This window comes from Dermacentor andersoni, chromosome 5 (assembly GCF_023375885.2).
Source record: "Dermacentor andersoni chromosome 5, qqDerAnde1_hic_scaffold, whole genome shotgun sequence".
Lineage (NCBI taxonomy): Eukaryota > Metazoa > Arthropoda > Arachnida > Ixodida > Ixodidae > Dermacentor > Dermacentor andersoni.
The window spans coordinates 127,470,504-127,493,661 of record NC_092818.1 but is presented as its reverse complement, the minus strand read 5'-3'; the positions used below and the strand labels follow the sequence as shown (position 1 = coordinate 127,493,661).

Here is a 23,158-nt window from a genome sequence, read left to right as displayed (position 1 = left end):
TAAACTTAATCTTCAAAATGGCAGCTCTCTGATTCAACACGAGAGCCTATGCTTGTTGGTTCTTCAATTGAATATCGCATAACCTTTGTTTGTGTTTGTTTTGAGTGCGCAGCCCTTAAGTGGTTCGTTCCTGGGTTGAGCGCCGTCGTCCCTTGGCGTAACTGCGCGAACGCGCTCGTGCCACTGCGTTCGTCGTCGTCTTCTTACACAGCTGGCTCCCACGCTGCTCATCATGCCGGCGTTCCCATACTTCCCCTTCCTCTGCGAAGGCGCTGACTGCACTGGCCCACCTGAAGGCAACAGACTTGAGTGCCCGACTATAGACATCCAACACCTAAGTTCTCTCTCTCTCTTTCACTCCCCATACCCCCCCCCACGTGTAGGGTAGCAAACTGGACTCAGTCTGGTTAACCTCCCTGCCTTTCCTTCTTCCCTTCTCTCTCACTCTCTGCCAATCGGTGCGCGGCGATTTCGGTCTCGAATTATTCGCCTCAATATATCACGAAATGAAAACACGTACACTGGTGCGCTCAAATTTCGCATTAGGGAGAATCGCAATCGCCGCACATTCTTTTTCTCCGAGAACTCAGCCGCTCAGTCTTTAAATCGCCCTAAGCGTAGTTCTCTTTAAAATAATTTTCTTAAGTGTCCTGCCTCTCACGTTGTGTAAGTTAAGCACTTTCTCCGATAGAATGCACCTGCACTTATTATCTCCTCCGCAGGTAAACAAGCGAACACTACACCTGCGACCAGGCACTGAGAGTTCCGCTCCCTGCCAACATTTCAGTCATCGCACGAGTGCGCTAAGCAATCAGAGAGAGCTCGGGAGGGAAAGAAAAAAACCGCTTTGTTGTCCCGAGACCGATGTTCAAATGCGCAGAGGGAAAGCTCAGCCACTGCGGGATTCGAAGGTGAGATGACGCCGCCGCCGCCTCCTGTAGTGCAGATCTGTACGGGGGCCAGAGGGGACGTATAGAACCGCGATGACACGCGAGAGAAAGTGGGAACTGCAGACACGGTAATGGCCTCGGCGTAGCATGGCTGCGCTTTTTGGGCCCTTGCTTTAAAGAAGGAATCTGCTGCCAAATGGCGTGCTCACTGAGAGGCGCGCTTCTCACGCTTTGTCCTGAATACGGGAGAGCGTGCCGCCTAGCCGCGCCGTTAGAGAGCGCTGCCGCCGCCGCCATTGTTCTGGGATACGGCTCTGTTCTTTGGTGCACACCACGCTCTTTGTGTTGTCTGGCACTGCATGTACGACGCTGCGCCGTTCATTGTCTTACGCTTCAGTGCGAAGGTTGTTTTTCACGGGCCCAGTGTAGCCGGTGAAAGATCGCTCGCTCGCTCTCTCTTGGGCGCGACGGTTGCGAGAGACGCCGGTGCAGCCGCGTGGGTAAAATAACAAAACTATGAAAGGCGCATAGAACAACGGGGGAAAAAGAAAGCTACGATGAAAGGTGTCGGAAAGCGCGACCTCCCAGTTCCAACGTAAGTCGAGGTAACGATCGCAGGCCACACTGCCGCTGGCGATGCAGCTTGGGTAACCTAAGCCTTTTTCTCTGATGCTTTTCAAAGGACACCGCACAAGCTGCTGCGCCTTTTGCCTCTGCGCCCATCCCTTCTTTCCGACGTCTTTTGTTCCTTGAATAGACAGCGGGTAAGTGCTTGTGGCGGAGGTCACGCCGCTGCTTTGAGCTGGGGGTCGGGCAGAAGTTATGGCCGATGGTTACTTTCTTATTACTGTTTTTTTTTCGTCTCATGGAGCGCACGTTTATTTTTAATCTGACTTCTTCAGTTTTTCGGGTTCTTTAGCGATGCATTGGCGTTGGATGGTAGACTTCGTGAATGCCAAGCAGTTCGTACCGTCGGAAGTGCGGCTGTAGTAGAGGAGAGATCACATCCCAGCACCTCCTCACTTTGCTTCATTTAGTAGTAATATTCTTTTTTTTTCTGGCAGTTATACAGCATTGTCCCCTGGATTACACTGCTTGTTGAGAATACATAGCATCGCTTCTTCTGCTTTGTTCGATGTATGACAGTGTAGCTGCATATAATTACACAAAGAACGGAACGGTATATGCTAACAACTACAACACAAAGAAAACTTTGATAACATAGACAAAAAGTGTACGAGCTATTATGAGGAGAGGATTGGGAGCTTCTTCTCTAAATGTGGCTGCTTCGCCCCGAACTAAATTTTCGTGCTCAATATTGTTACTACAGATGCCATGGAGTGCGAGGACAATAGGAGCACCTTTATCGCGCGGCCGGTACACGAAGTTTTTCACATTGAAGCAGCGACTTGCTCTGCTTGTCTGTTTCGTTTCGGTTTTGGTATTTTATGGGGAAAGTGTTTTAGAGCCATGCTGCTTCTCCGTCTTTATTTTCGTCACCAGTGTCAGTTTTTTTTTTCTAGAAGAAGATGAGCACTATGGACAAGTATTTGCAATCAGATGGTTTTCTTGCATTCCCGACACGTACTAAGAAGTGAAGGCGCATCATTGTGGTATAATAAAAATACGCGTCCCAGCACATTGCGCCTAGGAAAAAGCTTTCAACAGTTTCTTCCTTGCTTCCTTATTTCGTTTTTTTTTTGTTGTTGAAAGGTTTCTGTTACTGGGGCCTTTATAGTATGAAGCATACCCGCATTAACAAGTCCTGAATATTTAGTTAAACCCAATTGCATCAGAACAGCACTGTTTAAGAGGATAAACGTTTCGCTGGGAACAACGTCAGGCACTTTCAAGGGCCAACTTCACAGCCTACAGTAGATGCATGAAGCAATAGTCATGCACAGATTAAAGTGAAGAGATCGGTGGACAAGCATGCGAAATATTGTTAATCTAAACGAAACCGTGTTACTTATTGCTCTCGTGATACAGCCCATACTGAATATGTATTCGTAGAATCTCCCTTGCGATGTTCTGGGCCTTCTCTGGCATTATATATGTATATATATTATGTCACGAGGAGGAGGAGGAATAAACTTTCATTTGGAAAACAGTATTCCGGGGTAAGCCCCGGTTCTACTCTCGGTGGGAGGTCTCCTCATTCCAGGAACCCTCTGGCCTTGGACTAAATTAAATTAAAATATGGGGTCGTATGTGCCAACAAGCAAGCAAACAAACAAACAATGCCGATCTGAATATCAGGCACGCCGTAGTGGGCGACTCCAGATTAATTTCGGCTACATGGAGTGTTTTTTTTTTAATGAGCACTTAAATGTAAGTATGCGAGCGTTCTCTGCTTCCCGCCCCCGCAGAAATACAACTGTCGTGGCAGGAATCGCACCCGCGGCCTCGGTCTCACCAGCGCCGTGCTACAGAAACTGGGCTACAGCAGTGGGGCTAACAAGGACGAGCCGGCCATCATAATTGTGGTGCCACAGTCTCTTTACGTAATCATATCAATAGAAAATGACGAAAATAACGGCAATTGATGCGATCACGTACGTACTCGATTTATTGTGCAAGAATAACGCCTGAATGAGTATGCAGCTGGGGCACACGAAACCGAAGTCGTAGCACGAAGAACCCGTACAGACTTCAAACATTCCATTACGCAATAAGTGACGTAAGGAGGACGTTGCAAGAATCCGTTTTATTGTCGCATTTAATTTTATTGCTTGGTCATGCGCATGCGGAACGGTGGCGTATGTGGCTTTCTTAATTGTTGAATAATTTAGGAAGTGCAAATGGCTCAGTGGCTTTCAGTCGCGGCTATACGTAACGAGCCTTCATGTGTTTCTTTTTTTTAAATAATGAAAACCACAGTTTATTCGCGGATACGACGTCGCGTCGTGGGCACATGTTGTTTAGGTGGAATAATAAGACATGCTTCAACTTACAGGGAATAAGAAGCGCATATATTAGCGGATGCGCGAGCGCGCGCGCGCGCGCGCGCACACACACACACACACACACACACACACACACACACACACACACGCACACACACACACACACACACGCACACGCACACGCACACGCACACGCGCACGCACACACGCGCACGCGCACGCACGCACGCACGCACGCACGCGCACACGCACACGCACACACACACACTTATCTGTCTACACTTCGACAAATCGAGCAGCTCGTATTTTTATTTCTCTGAACGGCCTCAGAATTTCGAAAATATTGTCTCTAGGCATACCAGCTGGTGCCTTCTAGCCAGCATGAACACTTATTATAACTACACCATCTTTCTCACGTGCCTTTTATTAAACGCAGGAAGATACCCGAGTTTTTTTATGAGCCCACTGAGAAATCTGACTCCCGGCACATGTTTGCCCTGATTTCAGTACCAATCGTTCTCTTCAGTAGCAGCAAATTTCGCACGCTGCTTTGTTTCTTCGTTCCAATTTCAAAAGGACAATGAATGTGCTTCATGTGAGTAGCAAGCCTCTTCCTGTGATCGAAGCGCATGTTAGGGCTTCGCTAAAAGTTTTTCAGTTGATCGGGGAAAGAAAGCATCGATTTAGAAGCGCAACGTAAATTAAATCGCAGCAACTTCATTCGTCTTCAAAGTCTCGTGCGCATCAGTTATTCCATTAAGCGCCCGGTCTCTGCGTTCCCCTTGCGAGTGAGTGTCGGCGTTTTCGAAAGGCGGAGCCGCTCCACTTGGGCAGAGTGAAAAAGAAAGAAGAAAGGAAGCAGTGATAGTTCTTTCTCGTCCTCAGTGGTCAGAAAATACCGCTTTCTTTTTCGATAGCACGCCTTCCCGGAGTTCATATTACATCTTCGATCGTCGTCACTGTGCTGAGTTTTCCTTTAAGCCGATATTCCTTTTTAGCCGGAAGTCTATTGACGGCGACGTCCTAAATTCGTTTTTGGTTTTCCTCTTTGTGCGGGCGCTGATATATGCTTCATTGTTCCTTATGTTTCCGTATAATGTATATCTGACGATATCACCCGGAACGCTGTAAAAGAAATCAAGAACTTGTAAGCAAACTTTGCCCATCCCTCCCTCCAGCCGTTCGTCCGTCCATCCAGTCTCAGCGGGTGGCCTGTAAGTTTTCTCACCTCTTTGGACCGACAGCGTCAAATGTGAAGAACCTTTCTACGGCCGTTCGCGTCATCCGTTCTCAGAGTCTGTCACAAGTGAAATGTGCGTCGGGGATTTTCGACAATCACCAAAGACTGATGAGAAGACGTGGTGTGAAATTCGTCAGGGACCTCGTAGGCTTTCTGTAGATCATCACGGAGTCCCTCAAGATGGGGTACTAGCCCCAACGCTTGTTAATCTAGGCCTTATTGGACGACTTGAGGATCTGTCAGGCACCGTTCGACTCTCTGTCTACGCCGACGACATCTGTATCTGGACGTCGGGGATGACACGGCTTCAGCTTCGCGCTCCGCTTCAGCAGGCGGCCTCATCGACATCATGCTACCTTCGTAAACAAGGTCTGGAGGTAACGTGGGGAAAAGTGCGCAGTGGTGGCGTTTAACCGGTAGCCAATGTCTGTATACGCCACATCAATCAACGGACAAGTGATACCGCCCAAGAGAAGTCACAGGTTCTTGGGTGTTGTGATAGACAGAGACTTGTCCTGGACTCCTCACGTCAACCACGGCTGATTGCTATATTTCATTTGTTCAGGTTCCTTGCAGGAAAGAGCTGGGGATTGCTAAAATCAAAGAACCATCGTAAAAGTGGATGGGCGCCGCGCTAAGGGATAGAGTTCTCAAAGTTGCCAGAGCTAGCTCTGCATATTAACTGTCCCTGACTTCAATGATCCCTTCCGGAATGACAGCATCAACTAAAGATTGCATTTCGATATCCTCGCGGGTGTTTAGTGAGTTTTCTTCAGCCTGAACTATTCTTGATGTATATTTACGAAAAGCTTGCATTGGTCTGCTAAAAGATTTTGGTCATCTTGGTTTTCCGCAGTTGAAAGAACCCAGACTTCACATGAGACAGGTTCTCACGTCTCACGTTCTCCTGTCGTACAGTTTCCGCTTTTGTGCCTAACTCTTCATTTTCCATAACACCGAGAAATAAGTGCTTTCTTAATTTATTATTTATTGTATTTGCCAATGCTCTGAGAGCTCAACAGTCAACAAAAAAAGAAAAAAAGAAAACGCATGTGGGGCACGCGAATCATGTCATGAGGCATGCATGCTCAGAGAAACATAGGAAGCAAAATGTTAAGCTACAAGTACTCAAGCACAAAGCACACGGTTACGTACCTTTAAGGCGTACGCGGTCTCCCAGAAGACAAAGAAACTCCTCAAATAAGGCGCTGTGGGTTCTGTTGTTCAGGATCTGTTCCTCGGTGTTTTGGCCCTCTTTGACGTAGACGACGCCCACTTTAAGCTCCGACTTCACAAACACCTGAAAAACAACGCGAGAGGGAAAGCGCTACTCAAGAACTGCTGTTTGGGGCAAACAAGAAGGTTGGGCTGGCTGTCGCTCATGCAACGAAAGTGATGCATCGTCGGTTACAAAGAGACGCAAAGCCAAAGAATTAGGGACACTGGATGGAAATGTGCACTTTTCTCACAGCTTAAGTTATAGAAAACACGTGTTAGGATGGAACGTGCAGACTGGATTGCGGTCCTCTTGCGCAAAAAAGAATATGAATAAACTCTATAAAGTGGCGTCTGTCGTTCGTATTAGTATACGAGTAACAGCGAAGGGTCCGGTAAGGGTGAAACAGTTCTTTAAAAAAAAAAGAGAAATAGACAGAGCACGTCCTGATATCTGTCAGCGTAAGCGAAGATTTCTTAGTTTTGGAGAACGGTGCATTGAAGCAGAACACATGGTAGTGTGTACAATGTGCTTAATTTGCAGATTACGACGTACCCAGAGTTTCTGGTCATCTCTTTTCTTCTTGTTTCCCAACTATCTGGATGTTCAGAAGGGGGCGCCATTCACAACTGAGAGAAAGCGTCTTCTGTGGACTCTTTCATATAGGTCTAACGACGTCAATTTTCTTCTGATGATTGGTTTGTAGTTCAGATTACATCTTTCCAGTTATTTGCAGAACGCAATTTCTCTTGCTACTACTAAAAGACCCCCGCAAACTATTTCCGCGATTTTATATCGCTTGCTACTTTGCACATGTGTGATAAATCATGCGCGCGAACCAAGAACACACGTGACACGCAGCCTTTAGTAAAACGCGATAGTCGATCGGCGCTCATAAGATATTCGTGAGTGTTAAGGGTGCATAAAGCGTGCAGAATGTGTGATCCGAATTCGGCCCTATATATGTAAGCCGATACAAGATAGTATGACGTCATTGTGCACCTGCGCAGTCACATAGAGGTTAGAAAAATGGACATAAAATTGTGGGAGCGATGCTAGGATAGCTTTGTTTTAAAACTTTGTTTAGTGCTCGATGTATATAACTTTGCGTAAAAGAAATTCCGGGGCTTTACGTGTCAGAAGCACCATATGATTATGAGCTTGGGGAGGGGGGTTACTCTGGAAAAGGTTTTGACCGCCTGGGCAACTTCAATGCACCTGAATTTAAGTACACGAACACTTTTGCGCTTCGACCCAATGAAAGTGGAGTGGTCGTAGCAGGGATCGAATGCGCGACCCAGAGTATGCGAGCGCAATGCTATGGTCACAGGGTTACCATGGGGGGTAATAAACCTCCGTGAGTAAGGATTTTTTTTCATCCTGTAGCTCCTCTGAATCTTACAGAAGCAGTAATGAAAAAAAAAAAACAGATTGGTTACTTGAATTTTCAAGTAACACGTACTGTTGATTTTCCTATCTTGGGATAGAAAACATATATATTTATGGGATTTAATTTGTCGAAAGTATTGATGCCTGATTGATTTGTTTTGATGAAGTCGCGCATGCTGGTTTCCCTTGTGTTTCCGGCTTCTCTGCAAAACAATATTCAACGGGCCACGGCGGCCGCATTTCGATGGGGGCGAAATGCAAAAACACCCGTGTGCTTAGATTTAGGTGCACGTTAAAGAACCCCAGGTGGTCAAAATTTCCGGAGTCCTCCACTACGGCGTGCCTCATAATCAGAAAGTGGTTTTGGCACGTAAAACCCCAAATATTATTATTAAACAATATTCAACGAATAAAAGTTGACAACATAAGGTGATATCGGAGCATTCCGGCAAACAACGCAATTTTGGCAGAGGTTCGTGAACAGCCAATATAGAAAATAAAGACTGTGTAGTGAAGAGGAGGACGAAGAAGACGCTCTTGTGTCGACTGTGCGCGCGACCAGCGTTCGTGTACTGGCGGTGCAACTAGACTGTGCTTCTTGCGTCTTATAATAAATCCTCATATTACGTTGGAAGGTGATTACGCAGCACCTCCACCAAATGTAATATGATGATTTATTATAAGACGCAAGAGGCGCAGTCTAGTTGCACCGGCAGTACACGAACGCTGGTCGCACGCACAGTCGACACAAGAGCGTCTTCTTCGTCCTCCTCTTCACTACAACTATAACAAAATGGCATGTTCAAAAGTTTCTGCGATTAGACGGCAAGTGGTCATCTCGCTGTTCTGTGTGGTTATCAGTGTACTGGCGAGCAATGCGTTGTCTTACACAACAAAGTAGTACTTTTGTATTTTCAGGCTACGGCGTTGCACAGCCCACTACACCAAACGCCGTTGAGATCATCCGCATCTTTGCAACCTTGAGTTCAGACCATAACGGCGATTGGAAGCTACACAGGGCTGAACGTTGTGCTTTGCTCACTTAATGCGTACACAGGATACCTTCGATATTTTACAGTTTCTACTGTAATCTTCGGACGGTCTCTATTCAGCATAGATTCTTTTTGTTGCCAGATTCGTCGTTAACGTCATTTATTAAACAGGACGTCGCAGTGCGTTCATAAGTGCGTTGAAAAGAACAAGAATATAAAAGAAGGCCCAGCAGGGTGGTCCACGAATCGCCCAGCTCCGTGGACATTGCTAGTGCTTTAGTAGAGCACAAGAGCGTCCCGGTGGCGATGACATGAATGGCGCAGGACCGCAGTGGCAAACGAACCGCAGCTTCCAGTTTGCTATCTGGTGTAGACGGGTTGGTTTATTTTGCTAAGGCCTATTTGCATTCGCTAGGCTGAAAAATGTTGATTATTGTTAAATAAAATGAAGTACATGATTCCCGTCTTTGAATATTCGCTATCTGTCACGACGTCATGGATGTCATTCCTCCTTGTAACTTGCAAAAAAGAAAAAAAGAAAAGAAATATCAGAGTACACGAGCACAACAGAAAACAGCATAGGCGTCAAGAGTGTTGTCTTTCTTGTAAGTGCTCCGTTTTTTCCACGCTTTTAATTTATACAGTCTTATAAACCAACTCACCGAACAACAAGGCTTGTCACGGAAGCCAGTTTTACATCGCACATTTTCAAGTTTTGGCATATCTGGGTAATCTTTGCACAGAACACGTTTAAACACGACTGTTTGCTTACTTTCGAATTCAATGCATTCATTCTTCACTAATATGGTGAAGAATTGTAAGGCTAACTGACACCTAGGCAGACGCAGACTTAAATAATGACTTCCCAAAGAAGTGGTTGAGAAAAGTGAAGGTGGCGTCGCTACTCGTCTTCCGTTCTCGCTTCTAGTATTACTTATGATGCATCTGTCCGCCTGCCTACCAAGCTAGCTCATCCTAGTACTTCTCTGTAGGATCTGTACAAGTTATGAGCGACACTATGGTTTAGCGCTAAACGCAAGCAAGAACGCATTCGTATAGCTATAAACGCGCTAGCCCTACGTGCTAATGGTGATTGTCGGCGTCAGACCGAAACAATCTTCTCGCTTCTGTCCTATCCTGTTCTATCCTATTCCAGTCCCTATCACCGGCCGTTAGTTGACCGGGTCACCTTCATTCCTCACTGTCGCCATCTGTACGCCGCGGATATAGCCGCGCCTCATTCTCGTAGGTTTCGCCAGAGCCGACAAAAAGCCTCCAGGCTGGCGGGTGGGGAGGAAAAGGAGGATGAGAAGGAGACGCAAGTGGAGTAACGGGGCGCCGCCTGCAGGCGCGAGTCGATATCAGGGTGTTGGCTGAACCCTCGGCTTACAACCCCTCGTCCCCTCCGCCCTCCCCCTAAAAAAAGAAAGGAAACTGCGGAAGCGAACTCGGGTGTAATCCATCAAGGAAACTCGAAAGGGATTGCCGAGTCACACCAGAGGGAAACAGTTTGCGACTGTACACGCGGGAGGCGAGGGGGGGGGGGAGGGAAGGGTGTCGCGAGATATACGCCAGCGTGACTGACCCAGGGAAACGTTGGGAAGTCAGGTATACTGTTCGTACTACTATAGAGCCCAGCAAGGATGCAGAAGCCAAAGAATGAATTTTCCGCCAAGCAATGGGGCGACGTGAGCGATGGGGTGTCGATCCCGAGATATTTTCGCTAAAAGGATGTAAGAAAATCGGCGTCTGTTTGTTATTCTTCCGCCGCGTCCTTTCGCACGACATTTTTCTTTTAGCGTTCTGTTTTTTTTTCTTTTTGTGGGAACCTTTGCGAGTCGCTGAAGAAATATTCTCGGTAATACATTTCTATGGTCGCGATGTTTCTTCGATTGTGCATTGCTACTTGGGTAAATGAGCAGCTGTCGCGTATGCCGATGTTAAAGTGGCCCTGAAACAATTTTTGAACGTAGTAAGAAAGCATTAACGACCTGTCGTAGAGAGTGCTGTGAACATGTGAGCCAAATATTACTGCACTGCGTGAAGCTTGAAATTTACAATCTTCTGTTCAATACAGCAAAAAAAAAAAATCGCTTGCTCTCGCTTTTACAGTGTCGTCATGCACCCTCATCGAAAGTTGCTGGACCAACCAACGCTGCTAGCTGATTCGCAGTAATACGTAAGTTCTAATTACGAGTTGAGAACATAAGTGAAAAAACAGATATATGTCTGCGATCTCAAAAGCCAGAAAGATAAGTTCATCTTTGTACTGCGCATAGTTGCATCAGCAGCGCGTGGCCTTCGAGATGTCAGTGGAGTGCTGCGTAGCGCAGTCTATCGCGGCCGCCATGGGTTGCCGCAACGAGCCCTTTCGCTGCCGCGGCACTAAACTATTTTTTTTTTTTTTTTTTTGACGGGGCTTTGCTTTCTTGGCTTCTCCGCTCTGAAGCTTCCAGCGCGCCAGCGGAGACGAAAATAGAGAAACAGCCAGGTATTGGTGCGATAACTTCTATTACAGTAGAGGGACACAAAAAATTATTGCGGCGTGGGATTCCTGAGACGACGCCCTTTAGCAGTGAGGAAATTCAATGATAAGTTAGAAAAGTGTTTTAGCGCCCCTTTAGTCAGTATATACTGATTTCAGAAATACCTTGCGGCCTGCTAGAAATAAAACGAGAAGAATACGATGATCTTTTGTGACGGCACTTGCAGGCGCAACTAGCAGCCTCGTCTCTGATGACACTTAAAGAGAGTATACGATCACTCAGCTGGGTGGGGTAAATTATTGTTTTTAACCTACACATACACAAGCATAACGTGCGTTGCCGTTTGCGTTATATTTAAGAGGGCACCAGTGGGCACCTCAATGGCACTTCCGGCCTAGTCTGCAGTGTTCTAAAAAATTTATTAAGGACTGTACTTTAAACTGACTGGACTCAAGACCGTACTCCGAGCCAAAGATACTCGCACCGCGGCCACACCTGTCACTGGCACGAAAAGCGATTCGTGCACTAGTACACCACTTGAAGTGCACCGGCTTAAGATACTGTTTATAATGTGCCTGTGTATCATCCCACACGCACTCAGCGCTCACTCTTTCTCTCTCTCTGTTCCTCTTTCTATTCCCCTTTCCCCCCGCTTAATGTAGGGTAGCACACCGGGTGCTCGTCTGGTTGACCTCCCTGCCTTTCCTGTCCTTGCTCTCGCTCTCTTTTATTAAGGAATGCGCCATTTTGGTGCGTTCTAACATAAACCTGCTGTTTTCAAGAGATTGAGGTTAAGATTATTTCGGTTACACCATTAATCTGTGTCCTATAGCAATACATAAACACATTGTTAACTATAAAGGGAATCATAATAAACATAATGATGCCAATACCGAGGTCACTCGTTCCCTATTTGTTGACATAGAGGAGGTTAGTTGCTGAACCCGTCTGAACTTACGGAGAGCGTAGTAGCTTTATAATAAAAACAATAACAACCTTTGCTTTGTCTAGCAGCGATTGCCCAAGCTCAGTGGACAAAGCGGCTCTTATTTCACGGCGCGTCAGCTGCTCGCGATGTGCTCAATTCAACGCGTGTTCTTCCGCGGTGCGAAGTGTAACTTTTTTGCAGCTCTGGGAAACGGGGCAACGCACATTCAGGCGCACGCGCGTCGCGGCGAATGCGCACTAATTGCGGGCACTGTTCGCTTCGCCGGCTCGTTTGAACTGGAGGCCATTATACGCGAGGGAGTCGTCACTGGCCCCATAAGCCGCGCCTAATTCCAGGAGTGCCGTCCAGGCACCAGGATGACCGTAATTCATCTCGGATGCACCAACGATTGAGGGCATGCGTACGAAACAGTCCCGAGGCTGCCATTGCACACGCCCATCTGTCTTTCCGTTGCAGTCATCGTCACGCATTTTGTTCCAGTGGTGCGAGAACAATTACGATCTGAATCGAGCTCAAGCTACTTTAAATGACCTATTTTCGATGGTAAATATATTTAGCCGAGTTTGCAAAACGACTTGGAGATCTGCTGCACTGGTTTTTCGCTGTCTGTTTGTTTCGGCTAATACTTTACGTTAGGCTTGATGGTTTGACATAATCCCATATACTAGTGCTATAGGGGATAGGGACGCAAAGTAAAGGCGACACAGCATGACACCTTTTTTTCGGTAACACATCTATTTTCAGCCGAATAATGTCGCAAGAACGTCACTGTGCGGGCACCCATTTGCGAAGTTTGGCAACTATACTTATCACAATCATGTTAAGATGATCTTGTCTTACCTTTTTCTTGCATTCCGATGACGTTATTTATTTGATTCTTGATTTTTAGTATTGTTTATGTTGCGCACAATATCAGTATATACAAGTGTCTGGACTTACAACTACAAGGCTAGCAGAGGCTTCATGGCAGAATATGCATAAAAATAAAGCAATAGGGTGGGAATACACATCACATTCGCATCAAATCTTTGGACTACATCCCGTGAAGAAAACATTAAGTGAGGCTTGGCGCCCTAGCTTTAATATTCATGAAATACACTAAATAAGCCAACGTTTCCATGAATAAACCACTGAAGTGAAAGTCCTAATTTTTATTTTCGTTACATAATTTGATACTACTTTCTCGTTTTTTTAGTTGTTTAGAGGTCTAATAAATAAAGCTTAAATGCTCGCTCAAAGTCTTTACTCAACCTAATATTAGTGGGAATTTAATTCCATACGAGAGCGCCATAAAATTCAAGTAGCCTTCCACCACAAGTAATTCGGCATATAGGTAACTCAAACTTATTAGGTGTTGCAGCTCTTGCGTTGCTTTTGGGTGTTATGAAAACACTAATCTATATAGGGCAAGTAAACTGCTGTATATGATTAATTAGACGAGCGATTCGTAGTGTGTAGATAGGATTAATAGGCAAAATGTGAAAAGAGGTCTCTACGGGTCTGCGCATGTTTCGAATCCGTAATCTTTTTCGAATTCGTAGAGCCGTGTATTTCGAATCCGAAGCGCTCTTTTCTGGGATCGTACTCATGGTTATAGATATGCCGCATAGGTGTTGCCACAGGACTGGACACAGTAGCTTAACTGACTATGAACAAATACACTGGCATGGCGCTCTTTGGCCATACCTGGCCCTTGCGCCACTAAACATCACACATTAATTCATATGAACAAATGCAAGGTACAGCATACGAAGAATGTTAGAACTAAACGAATTTCGTGCGCTAAATAATAAGGGGCAATCATAAGTGACACGGGAAAACAAATTTCGAAGTTGATTTTTCCAAGGCATGTCAAAATGAAAAGGCATGCCGATATATTTATAAGCTTTAGTATGTTGTAGACAGTGACCACGAGTACATATCTCTAATTGGTCGTGATCTCCCTCCGTTCTTCTACCGGCGTCCTTGTGGCAAGGCACGATGACTTTAAGTGAGAGCAGGAATGTGACAGATTCCTCAACTCAAGCAACGTTTATATTTCTTTGGCCGGTACGTCTCCATGCGAAGCTCAGTTTTGAAAGAAAATATTTCTCGACTCTCCCCCTCTCCCGTCCTCCCCTTTACTTTTTTTCCATTTGCGCCTGTTTTGCATATTAGGAAAAAGAACAAAATAGGGACGTTAGGAACATTAACTAGAAGAACGTTTACTTGGCTAATACTCTACGCTGGGCGAGGGTAACAGAGTTATGGAAGGATGAGAGCAAGAAAGGGAAAGAAAAAGGAAGCAAATACACGACCGACACGTGTACTCGCACGAACAGCGCGTCACAGTCAAAGGCGTTCACGCAGGCCAGTCGTTCCCAAGAAACAATGAACTGCCTTCACCGCGTCGATGAACATAGGTGGGTGACGCAAACAAAAGGAGCTAAAAACTAAACTTGAAGGTTTCGAAAGGTTCTTAGGGCAGTCGTCAGTTGATGCGAAAAACTCTTTGGCCGCTTACTTGAGGTTGATAAGTGCTTACGGCAAATGTTACGTTCCACTGGTTGCCTTTCGTGTACGTGTGACAAGAACAGCGTGCCGCTTAGGAAAGTGTGAGGTTTAGAAGGTGCAGGCCACAAATTGTAGTATAACAGGCAAAACGGTTTTTATCCTACCGGTCCTCCTGTCGCTCTCGCCTCTTGCTGCAGGCGAGAGCCTAAAGCCGAGATTACCGTCTTTGACTGCATTCGATAACCTTTTGCGAGTGGCGAGTGACACGCCATCTCGAGCGCGTGCACATACCTGGTCTAGCTTGAGCAGCTCGTCGGGCGTGGAGGGCAGCTGCCCGAGCGTGAGGCACGGCTTGAGTCCCGCCTCGTCGCCCAGGCAGCGCACGATGGCTTCGCGGTCATAACGGTTGGCGCACACGCACGAGGCCGGGATGAGGCCGTGCAGGTTGTAGGTCACCGTGCGAAGCATCACCCTGCGTGCAGAGGAAAGGACAGTGCGGAGATGAGCACACGCTTGTTTTCAAGTCGCCTGATAAGTAGACACAAAGCACGACAGAAACAACATAACGCAAACTAACAACTGTTTCTGTACCGCATGCATGTAATTGGAGAGGGCCTCTGGTCGAGAGAAACAGAGGCAACAAAGTGCACACGGAAGTGCAAACAAACAAAAATAAATCGTGAGACTCCCACCGGCTCCGAACTCATTTACTTCGGTAGTAATGAAGTCTCAGTGTGGAACCACCATATCTTGAAGAACTTGTTGTTATCGTTGTCGTTATTGTTGTCCTTGTCGTCGTCGTCGTGTCGTCGTCGTCGTTGTTGTTGTTCCGAGTGCCTATGGCTCTTCCTTGTGGTGCGCACAATCTCTTCTTCGTCCACTCCAGTATTGCCGCCCGTGACCACCGAAGCACATCCGCAAACGCCACCACTCCAAGAGTGGGCGTGCTGCGAATGCCCTGAAGAAATTGCCAAGTTTAAATGTTGCTCAATAGTTCAGCGGTGGGCGCGTCCGCATCGCAAGCGTACATTGCCGCTCGGGGCATGAGTTTCAGTTTCAGAATTGCCAAAGTTTTGGTTTTTCTTTGCTGTGATGACGAGGACGAAGGTGAGGAGGTGACCTGGGTACAACGACAGGATAACGATTGCACTACAACGACTGGGCAACGTAAAGTACGCGCGTACTCCGCAAAACCGAGTATCGATCATTTAACTGCTGTTGCAGTAAAACAAAATCAAAGTATAGAAAAAAAAAAAGATTACAAAATCCTGGTGGGCAGGAGGGCAGCTTCTCTGCTCTCCATGTCTGTCAGACAGCACTGCGCATATAAATGGGTTTATTTGTGAAGATTGCACGGAGCAGTAAAATGAAAGAAAGATCTCCTGCATTTTTTTAATTGTTATTTTTTTGGACACGGCACAAACTGGGTCTCCTATTGAGAGAAAAGCGTGCAAGGAGAACGTTGAGTTTAATGACAAACGAATACAAAAAAAAAAAAAACGCAGTTTAATTGAGAAAACAGCTCTCTGGCCTAGCAGCCTTGCACGAACTTTCGCTTCAAGAATAGGAAACGATCTAGGCCTAATGTCTCGCGCACGAGCTCGTCTTCGGTATGCCTGCACATCGAAATGTGTGTTGAGCAGTGAAAGTGCTTAAAATTTTTTTTCTCTCCTGCTTTCATGGTTTACGGCTGCAAATGCGCAACGCATTCTATTATTCTTCGTAGCTTCCCCATCCGTCTCACTATATACACCCGCAGAATAGTGAAGTACCGTGTAGATTATATGCGCCAATAAAGAACAAACAGCCTTGCCTCCAACACTTTCTGAATATTTTTTTTCCCTGCACCACAAGTATAGAAAGAACTCCATATTAACTGCTAACTTAATGGTTATGACGTTGTGTCCCCGTGGACACTAACGCCGCAGAGGCATTTAATGGCGGACGAATAACGAGTGGTCGGTTTAGTTACACATTGACTACACTCAAGAAAGTACGCAAACACAAGCAGAGTGCGACTGGCGGCCGTCCTTTGTCCTCATTTGCTCGTGTTTTCGCCTGTTTTCTAGCGCTGTAATCGCTGAGTTAATTGCGGGCGGTTGTTCCTCCACTCGGAACATCTACGGAGCCCTTCCTAAGCTCTGGGATGCGCCAAATTAAATGCATGTGAATGCTAATGCGGGTGCACGGATATCCAAGTGCTTCATCCGAACGGTGATGTCGCTAAACGGTGCATGCTGCTGGGATAGTTGTTTCATTCACAAAGAGCGCGAGACATACGTGCAACCGTCTCGGTGGCTCACTGGCTAAGGCGTTGCGCTGACGAGCGCGACGTTGTTGTTTCGATCCTGGCCGCAGCGGTGGCCCCAGGTGGTTAAAATTAATCCGAAGCCCGCCGCCTACACCGCATACCTCATAACCTATTGTTCAGTTTTGGGAGTTTACAACTCTGAATTAAGCTTTGTTGCTGCGATGACAAATATATGGACACTCCATGCGAATAGCTGTCGGCAAAGTCGTCGCCGTTGCTGTGATGTTCCGTATATATTTGTGTATATGCATGCTTCATGTTTACCTGTGCCATGTACGCAAGGTACATGCTATACCATTTAACTGCCGTAGTTGATCGAACAAGATTTTATCTTATCTTTACCGAATTATTCCTTAGAAGTTTTGAAAGTTGCAGCGCGCAAACAAAACTTGTTTTGATCTTAAGTCTTCAGAGACTATTAAAAAATGCAAAGCAATGTTAGTGCTCACAATTTCGAAGTGATGTAATTTCACTGGCACCGCTCTTCACGGGCAGCGTATTGGCACCTGCGCGATGATATTACAGGTCCTACACGGCATGTAGAATATTTTAAGGGTGCCAGCAATTTTCGCCCACCAGCTTCTGAGGCATCCGCGTACAGTCGCACCCGTGCACACTTAGAACACCGTTCGACGAGCTTAAGCGTAACGCTAAACCTTGCTATTGCTGTCAGTGCTTCGCCCTCCTTCGGGCAGAACTGACAATTCTTTTTTGAACTCCTCCGTCGATGATAAGAAGAGAAACTTCCCTGTCTTGTCTGCCTTTGCGACGTCGTGTGTTTGCAAAGGCTGATACAAACTCAGTTTCGTTAGGCCCTAATTATCCCTATTGCAGATCATAAAACCACGCATTGAGGCATGTCTTAAGTGCTTACTGGTTTTAACTCCCAAGGAAATTAGGTGGGGAGCTTAAAAGCAGCGAGGGCCGGTGATTGGTCGTGTGCCAGGCCCGGGCAGACAACGGGATTTTCATAAGAGGATCTGTCCTTGTCTTGGAATACGTAATTTAAACCTGCATAATGAATGGGTTCTCTTCTGCAGAGCCTGGTGAGGGCCTTTCATCGAACCAAGCAACAAGGCGTCTCAGGTAACCCTAAATTAGCGAAGGCCAGTTAAATGAACTTCAAAGTACGCGTATCTCACAATTCTTTGTCATTGGCGTATATCCGATAAGTTACATTTGCTTAGGCTATCAGTAAGACTGCTTTTCACTTTTCAGGTTGTTATTTTATTTGCAGAAGGTATGCATGCACTCTCTACAGACGTTCATTAATGAGTTTACGTTTTTTTGCATGTATTGAGACACATAGATTTCAAAAGACGTCGTTTGCTGAAAGTCTATGCACGTCGACAAATAAAAAACTGTAAGGACGTAATTGCACAAGGCTTGTACAGACACGGTGTAGATTTATTACTAAGATATCCATGGAGAATCAGTAAGCTGTCATCTATGTCATCGCTTGAAAAGTTGGCGGCCATCTTCTTTCATTATCGTTCATGGGAATATTAGCTTTCGTCACTGCACACTGCACATAATAGTACACATATTTTTCAATAACTTTCAGCACGCAATAATACCAAAATGCATTCAGGTAAGATCGAGCGGGGTATGGAAACACACCCATACACTCATACTGACACGCACTTACACACAGAAATTATGAAATCAAGAGTTCGACGAAAATTCGTCTGGTTGGGGTCGCTCATAGTCAAGGGTAAAACGGACACCGACCAATAACATAATGTTATTGGTCAGCATCCGTTTTATAAACCCTTGACACACAAATTTTGCGGATCCAGCGTACATGTAGTAGTTTATGTGATGCAAAGCTACGCACAATATTTTTACATGAGTTTATCGATGTTCGAGCTTACATTAGTGCACATGCTTATGAAATGATTGCACGAGTTAATTCGCTTGCTCCTCACTGATGAGCAACAAGGAACGTTGTGTAGATTCAACACGCACCCAGTAGTAAACCCTCACTCACAGTGCACGCACAGACACAGTTGTTCTTAGTGATCACGAGACCTACAAGGCGAGCGCGACGACGATGAACCGAAACCCCCTGAAAGAGGGAAATATAGCTTCGCTTTAATGCATTTAAGCGTCACACATACTTCTTGTATTACAGTGGCACATTCATTAGGGTCGATTGGCGAGAATGAATACATACGAAGTGCCACATACCCGGTGCCGAAATTGTCATTTGAGGCTTCATACTGCTTTAATTGTGCGAAAATAGCATATCCATTGCTATCCCAGTGGCCCATACCCAGTTGAGCATACCCAGGGATCCCAAGTTATCTACTTCGTAAGACAGCAGCTAACACACACTCTGCGGCCCAAGCCTTCTTTCTGTATCCATAAAGAACGCTTATCATCCGGCGAGGAAACGACGAACGCCGCTACCAGGGGAAGAGCTTAAAACGTTTCGCTTTGTAAAGTCGAACACAAGTGCCACACTTGTGCTTTAGCGATTCTCTGTAGCCTTCTGGCATAGGCGCTTACTTTCAATTTCTAAGCCACATCAGATCTACTGTAATTTTAGACTACCCCCTCTCCCGCTTAGAATAACAGAAAGAAAGAAAGCAATTGGCAATCAGCAACGTATGTATAACCCTTCACGACCTGTTTCGTATTCAGGTGCAGATATAACCGGGCGTTCAAATCACCTAACACATACTTAACGCCACAAGCCTTCACGGTCCTGCACTGGGATAAATTGCCAGTGCAGTTATCGTTGTGTACTCAGGCAGCAATAGCACTGCCGCCAACCATTGCATCTTCTATCTGTATGTACATATAGGCGGGTTAATGTGGCAGGCAGCTATCACGGACCGAGCCATCCATTTGCAGGGATCACATTTCTGGTTTGCCCGAACTGCACACGATTCATTTACATGCAGTCCCATCTCCACTGAGGAAGGATCCCCCGAGGGTTGGGCGGTTTCATCCTTCTTAATCAAACTAGGGCGCTTCGCTCATCGATCGTCAGTGCCGGCGGCTATGTCGAGGAGGTATTGGATATTTCACCACGCAAAACTGCGTGTGCTTATCTCTGCGACAGGCTCAGTGATTCGCAGTTGCGTTATCAGCGTTTCTTTTTTTTTCTTGTTGTTTGTTTTCTTTTTTGCTCTGCCGCAGTTTTTCTCACCTTAGAGCACCTATTGGCATCCTCTATAAGGGCGAACTTGCTTGGTCGTCTCGGGCAGATACATTATACTTTCGCCGCTTCGTTACAGGCTCATCGTGTTAGATTAATTGCTTTGCGACCGGGGAGACTGCAACGGCACACTCCTCTCAGGACGAACGAGAGCTCAACGGGGTGCCTTTCTGGGAAATATCCAGCGGCATTTTGAGCGAATGCGAAATGTTTGGCGATTTCTTCATATTCACTGAATTGCCATGTAATTTAGATATTCCTACGGACAGTGCCTCTGTTAGCAGTGCCAGCTGTCATTTTTTGCTCATGAACTTTGCTGTTACGCATCATCATCATCATCGTGGTCATCGTCGACATCATCATCATGTTCATCATCAGCATGATCATTGCCAGGAACAATAAGAACAACACTAACGACGACGATGATGACGACGACGGAACCGATCTCATACGAGCAAATTTCGCTATTATATACCCGATCTATTTTATTTTAGTCACATTTACCGAACATAGTCAAAAGCTTCAGGTGTTCACCAAATGATAGGGATACGGCCGGCCTCTGTTGCACTCTCTTCTGCGTTTTTCGTCCCTCCGCACTCACTGTCTTAAGAGAGAACCAGTTATCTGTTCTGCGCATGGCACGACCTACGTATAGCATTTTACGGCTGTCGTGAAATATAGACACAAGGAAGGACGTGTCTACGTTGGCTACACTGCCTTGTGTTGTGCGTTGTGAGCTATCGCTTCCAGTGCTTCTATGAAGGGTACGCATTCGATTCAGAAGAAACAATGAACAGGCTTAAAGAATTCATTAGAACGTGGATGCCGTTATTTAATATGACTATAGATATCATCGTGCTTCTCCTGCCCGAGATGAAAACGCATTGCTGGAGTCTGTTTCAAAATTTCGCTCGTGACAGTGCCCACAGTAGGCACCACTCTACTCTAGGGATCTAGGAGCAGCGGCTCCGAGTTGCTTTTAAACATTTTGGGGTAAGATTTCTATTTGAAGTCAGTGGTGCAGAATTTTCTCCAATTTGTCTGTCTCATCTTTCGCCTGACCAGGGGGCTAAATGGGCTTGCCGAAATCAGCGATAACTTACGAGGTCGATTAAACGGTTGAGTAAAAGAAAGGTCAATGTGGTTTCTACATGACAGCGGCAGCTCGCCACTTGAGACACTGTTCTGTCTGACAATTTGCAGACACTTCCGTACACTCAACATCAGCCCAACGGTGACACTTGCAATACAACCGCCCGTGATGTAGAGAATAAGCGGGTTTTCGTTAAATATTGAAGCACTTGACTATCGAAGAAGCGAAGTGTAACTTAAACGGAATGAGCAGTTCCACTTATAAAGGTGTTAGGGCTTGTTGCTTAACCAGATTCACTTGCAGAGTTCTACACTTGCTTGCCAAGTTTTCTCTGGCTTTGTCTTGGCTTCCGACCTTACATAATCGTATAGAAGGTTACTTGACGTATATTTGGAATTGAAAATGTGCGCGTGCGATCATACATGTGAGAACGTAGAACACGTTCTGGGAGCCTGTCCAGAGTTTAAATAGCAAATAAGTACTTTCAGGACAACAGTGATAATTCTTGATGATCGTCCTTTCGTCACAGAAAGTTGCTTGGACCTTGGGATATTGCATCATTGGAGGAATCGGCTCTAACAGTTTTAGTAACCTTCTTTATTGAAAGGGACATTTCATCTCTGTAATAAAACCTAGTACGTGTTCTTGTGTTTATTTATTTATCTTGAATTACTCAGTTGAACTGATTGACTGATTTGTATTTATCTGCAGAAAATGCAGAATGTGCCATTTTGTTTCTGTTTTATCCATCCCAATATTGACTGTTTAAGCATGTTTACGAAATGTGCTTTTATTGCCGTGGCGGTTTTTTCATATCACCTCATGTTATCATTTTTTGATCATTGGACAATTAACTGTGTGCCTAGAAGTCAGTGAGACAATAATTTCTAACATCATTATTATTATTATTATTATTATTATTATTAGTTTTGAAAATATACATACACATGGCAGGAAAGAAAAAGCGAGAAGCAGGCTGGCAACTGCCACCGGAAGGGGCACAATCCCTGCCTACTCTCTAGAAAGAAATGTTTCTGTGTTTCTATGTTTCTATGTTTCTGTGTTTCTATGTTTCTGAGGAGACAGAAACATAGAAGTGGAGGATAGGAAGGAAGGGAGGAAAGAACTAAAGATAAGGCTGACAAATTTCAATACTGAAGCAGAACACGCACAGCACAGGTCGCACATAGTAGGGCCGGTCACTGCAGGTCACGCTACTAAAGAATGCTAAAACAGAATAGTGTCATAGGTATAGTTATTTGAAAAATAGAAACAGGCTGCAAACGTGAACCTAAATTAATCAATTCTAGAAAAGTAAGGAGAGCGCAATGAGCCTGATTGTGCCGAGACGCACAATCAATGGGGTACAAACATTGGTCGAGTGTCGTATTCCGCAGGCCTTCAAGAAGATGATAGTCCCTCACTAGCGACGTGCGCTGCGCTGTGAAAGCGGGACTCTTCAATATCAGGTGCTGAACTGTCTCGAAGCAACTGCAAGACGTACACGATGAACTCGCCACACGTCCTTGTCGGTATAAACGTTCGAACACATTCACACCGCCGACACATAGCTTGAGTAGTAGTGCACGCACGGCGAAGCAAAGCTCGACCGCGAACACGGTGTGGGAGCGTTTCATTTGCGACGCGCTGGTATGGATGATACTCGAGTAGGTGGCGACGAATCAGGAGACGAGCGTCATCAAGCTTGCACACAATTTCTTGGCATTCACAGTCGTTATGAGCGCAAGTTGAAACCAGGCGATCAGCCTCTTCATTTCAGGCGATTTTTGCGTATCCATTCCGCAGCGAGAGATACTCCATGTGATATAATTTTGTTGGCAGAATGAGCAAGGCTACGCGCGAGTGGACAATCAATTTGACTGCGTTGTAATCTGCTAAGGGTAGCTCGGGAGTCCGTAAAGATGACAATCTTCGGTGCGGTCAACTCCACTTGCACGCATTTCAGTGCAACATCAATCGCTGCTAGCTCCGCAGTTGTTGACGAGGCTGGATGAAGTATATGAAAT

General features: G+C 45.8%; 1 protein-coding gene and 1 long non-coding RNA gene across 4 annotated transcripts in view; one reads left to right on the top strand and one right to left on the bottom strand.

Annotated features, from left to right (window-relative positions):
- Positions 1-23,158, top strand: part of LOC129385064 (uncharacterized) — a 310,225-nt gene that overhangs the window by 80,630 nt on the left and 206,437 nt on the right. The gene's annotated exons all lie outside the window — the stretch shown is intronic.
- The window catches only part of rsh (Rap GTPase activating protein radish), a 213,812-nt gene that overhangs the window by 77,091 nt on the left and 113,563 nt on the right, over positions 1-23,158 (bottom strand). For all 3 annotated transcript variants that reach the window (XM_055070981.2, XM_050178536.3, XM_055070980.2), the window contains exons 5-6: positions 14,853-15,033; positions 6,192-6,336 (exon numbers count right to left, since the gene is read on the bottom strand). In XM_055070981.2, the coding sequence (XP_054926956.1) occupies positions 6,192-6,336; positions 14,853-15,033 (326 nt within the window). The remainder of the gene's footprint in view (positions 1-6,191; positions 6,337-14,852; positions 15,034-23,158) is intronic.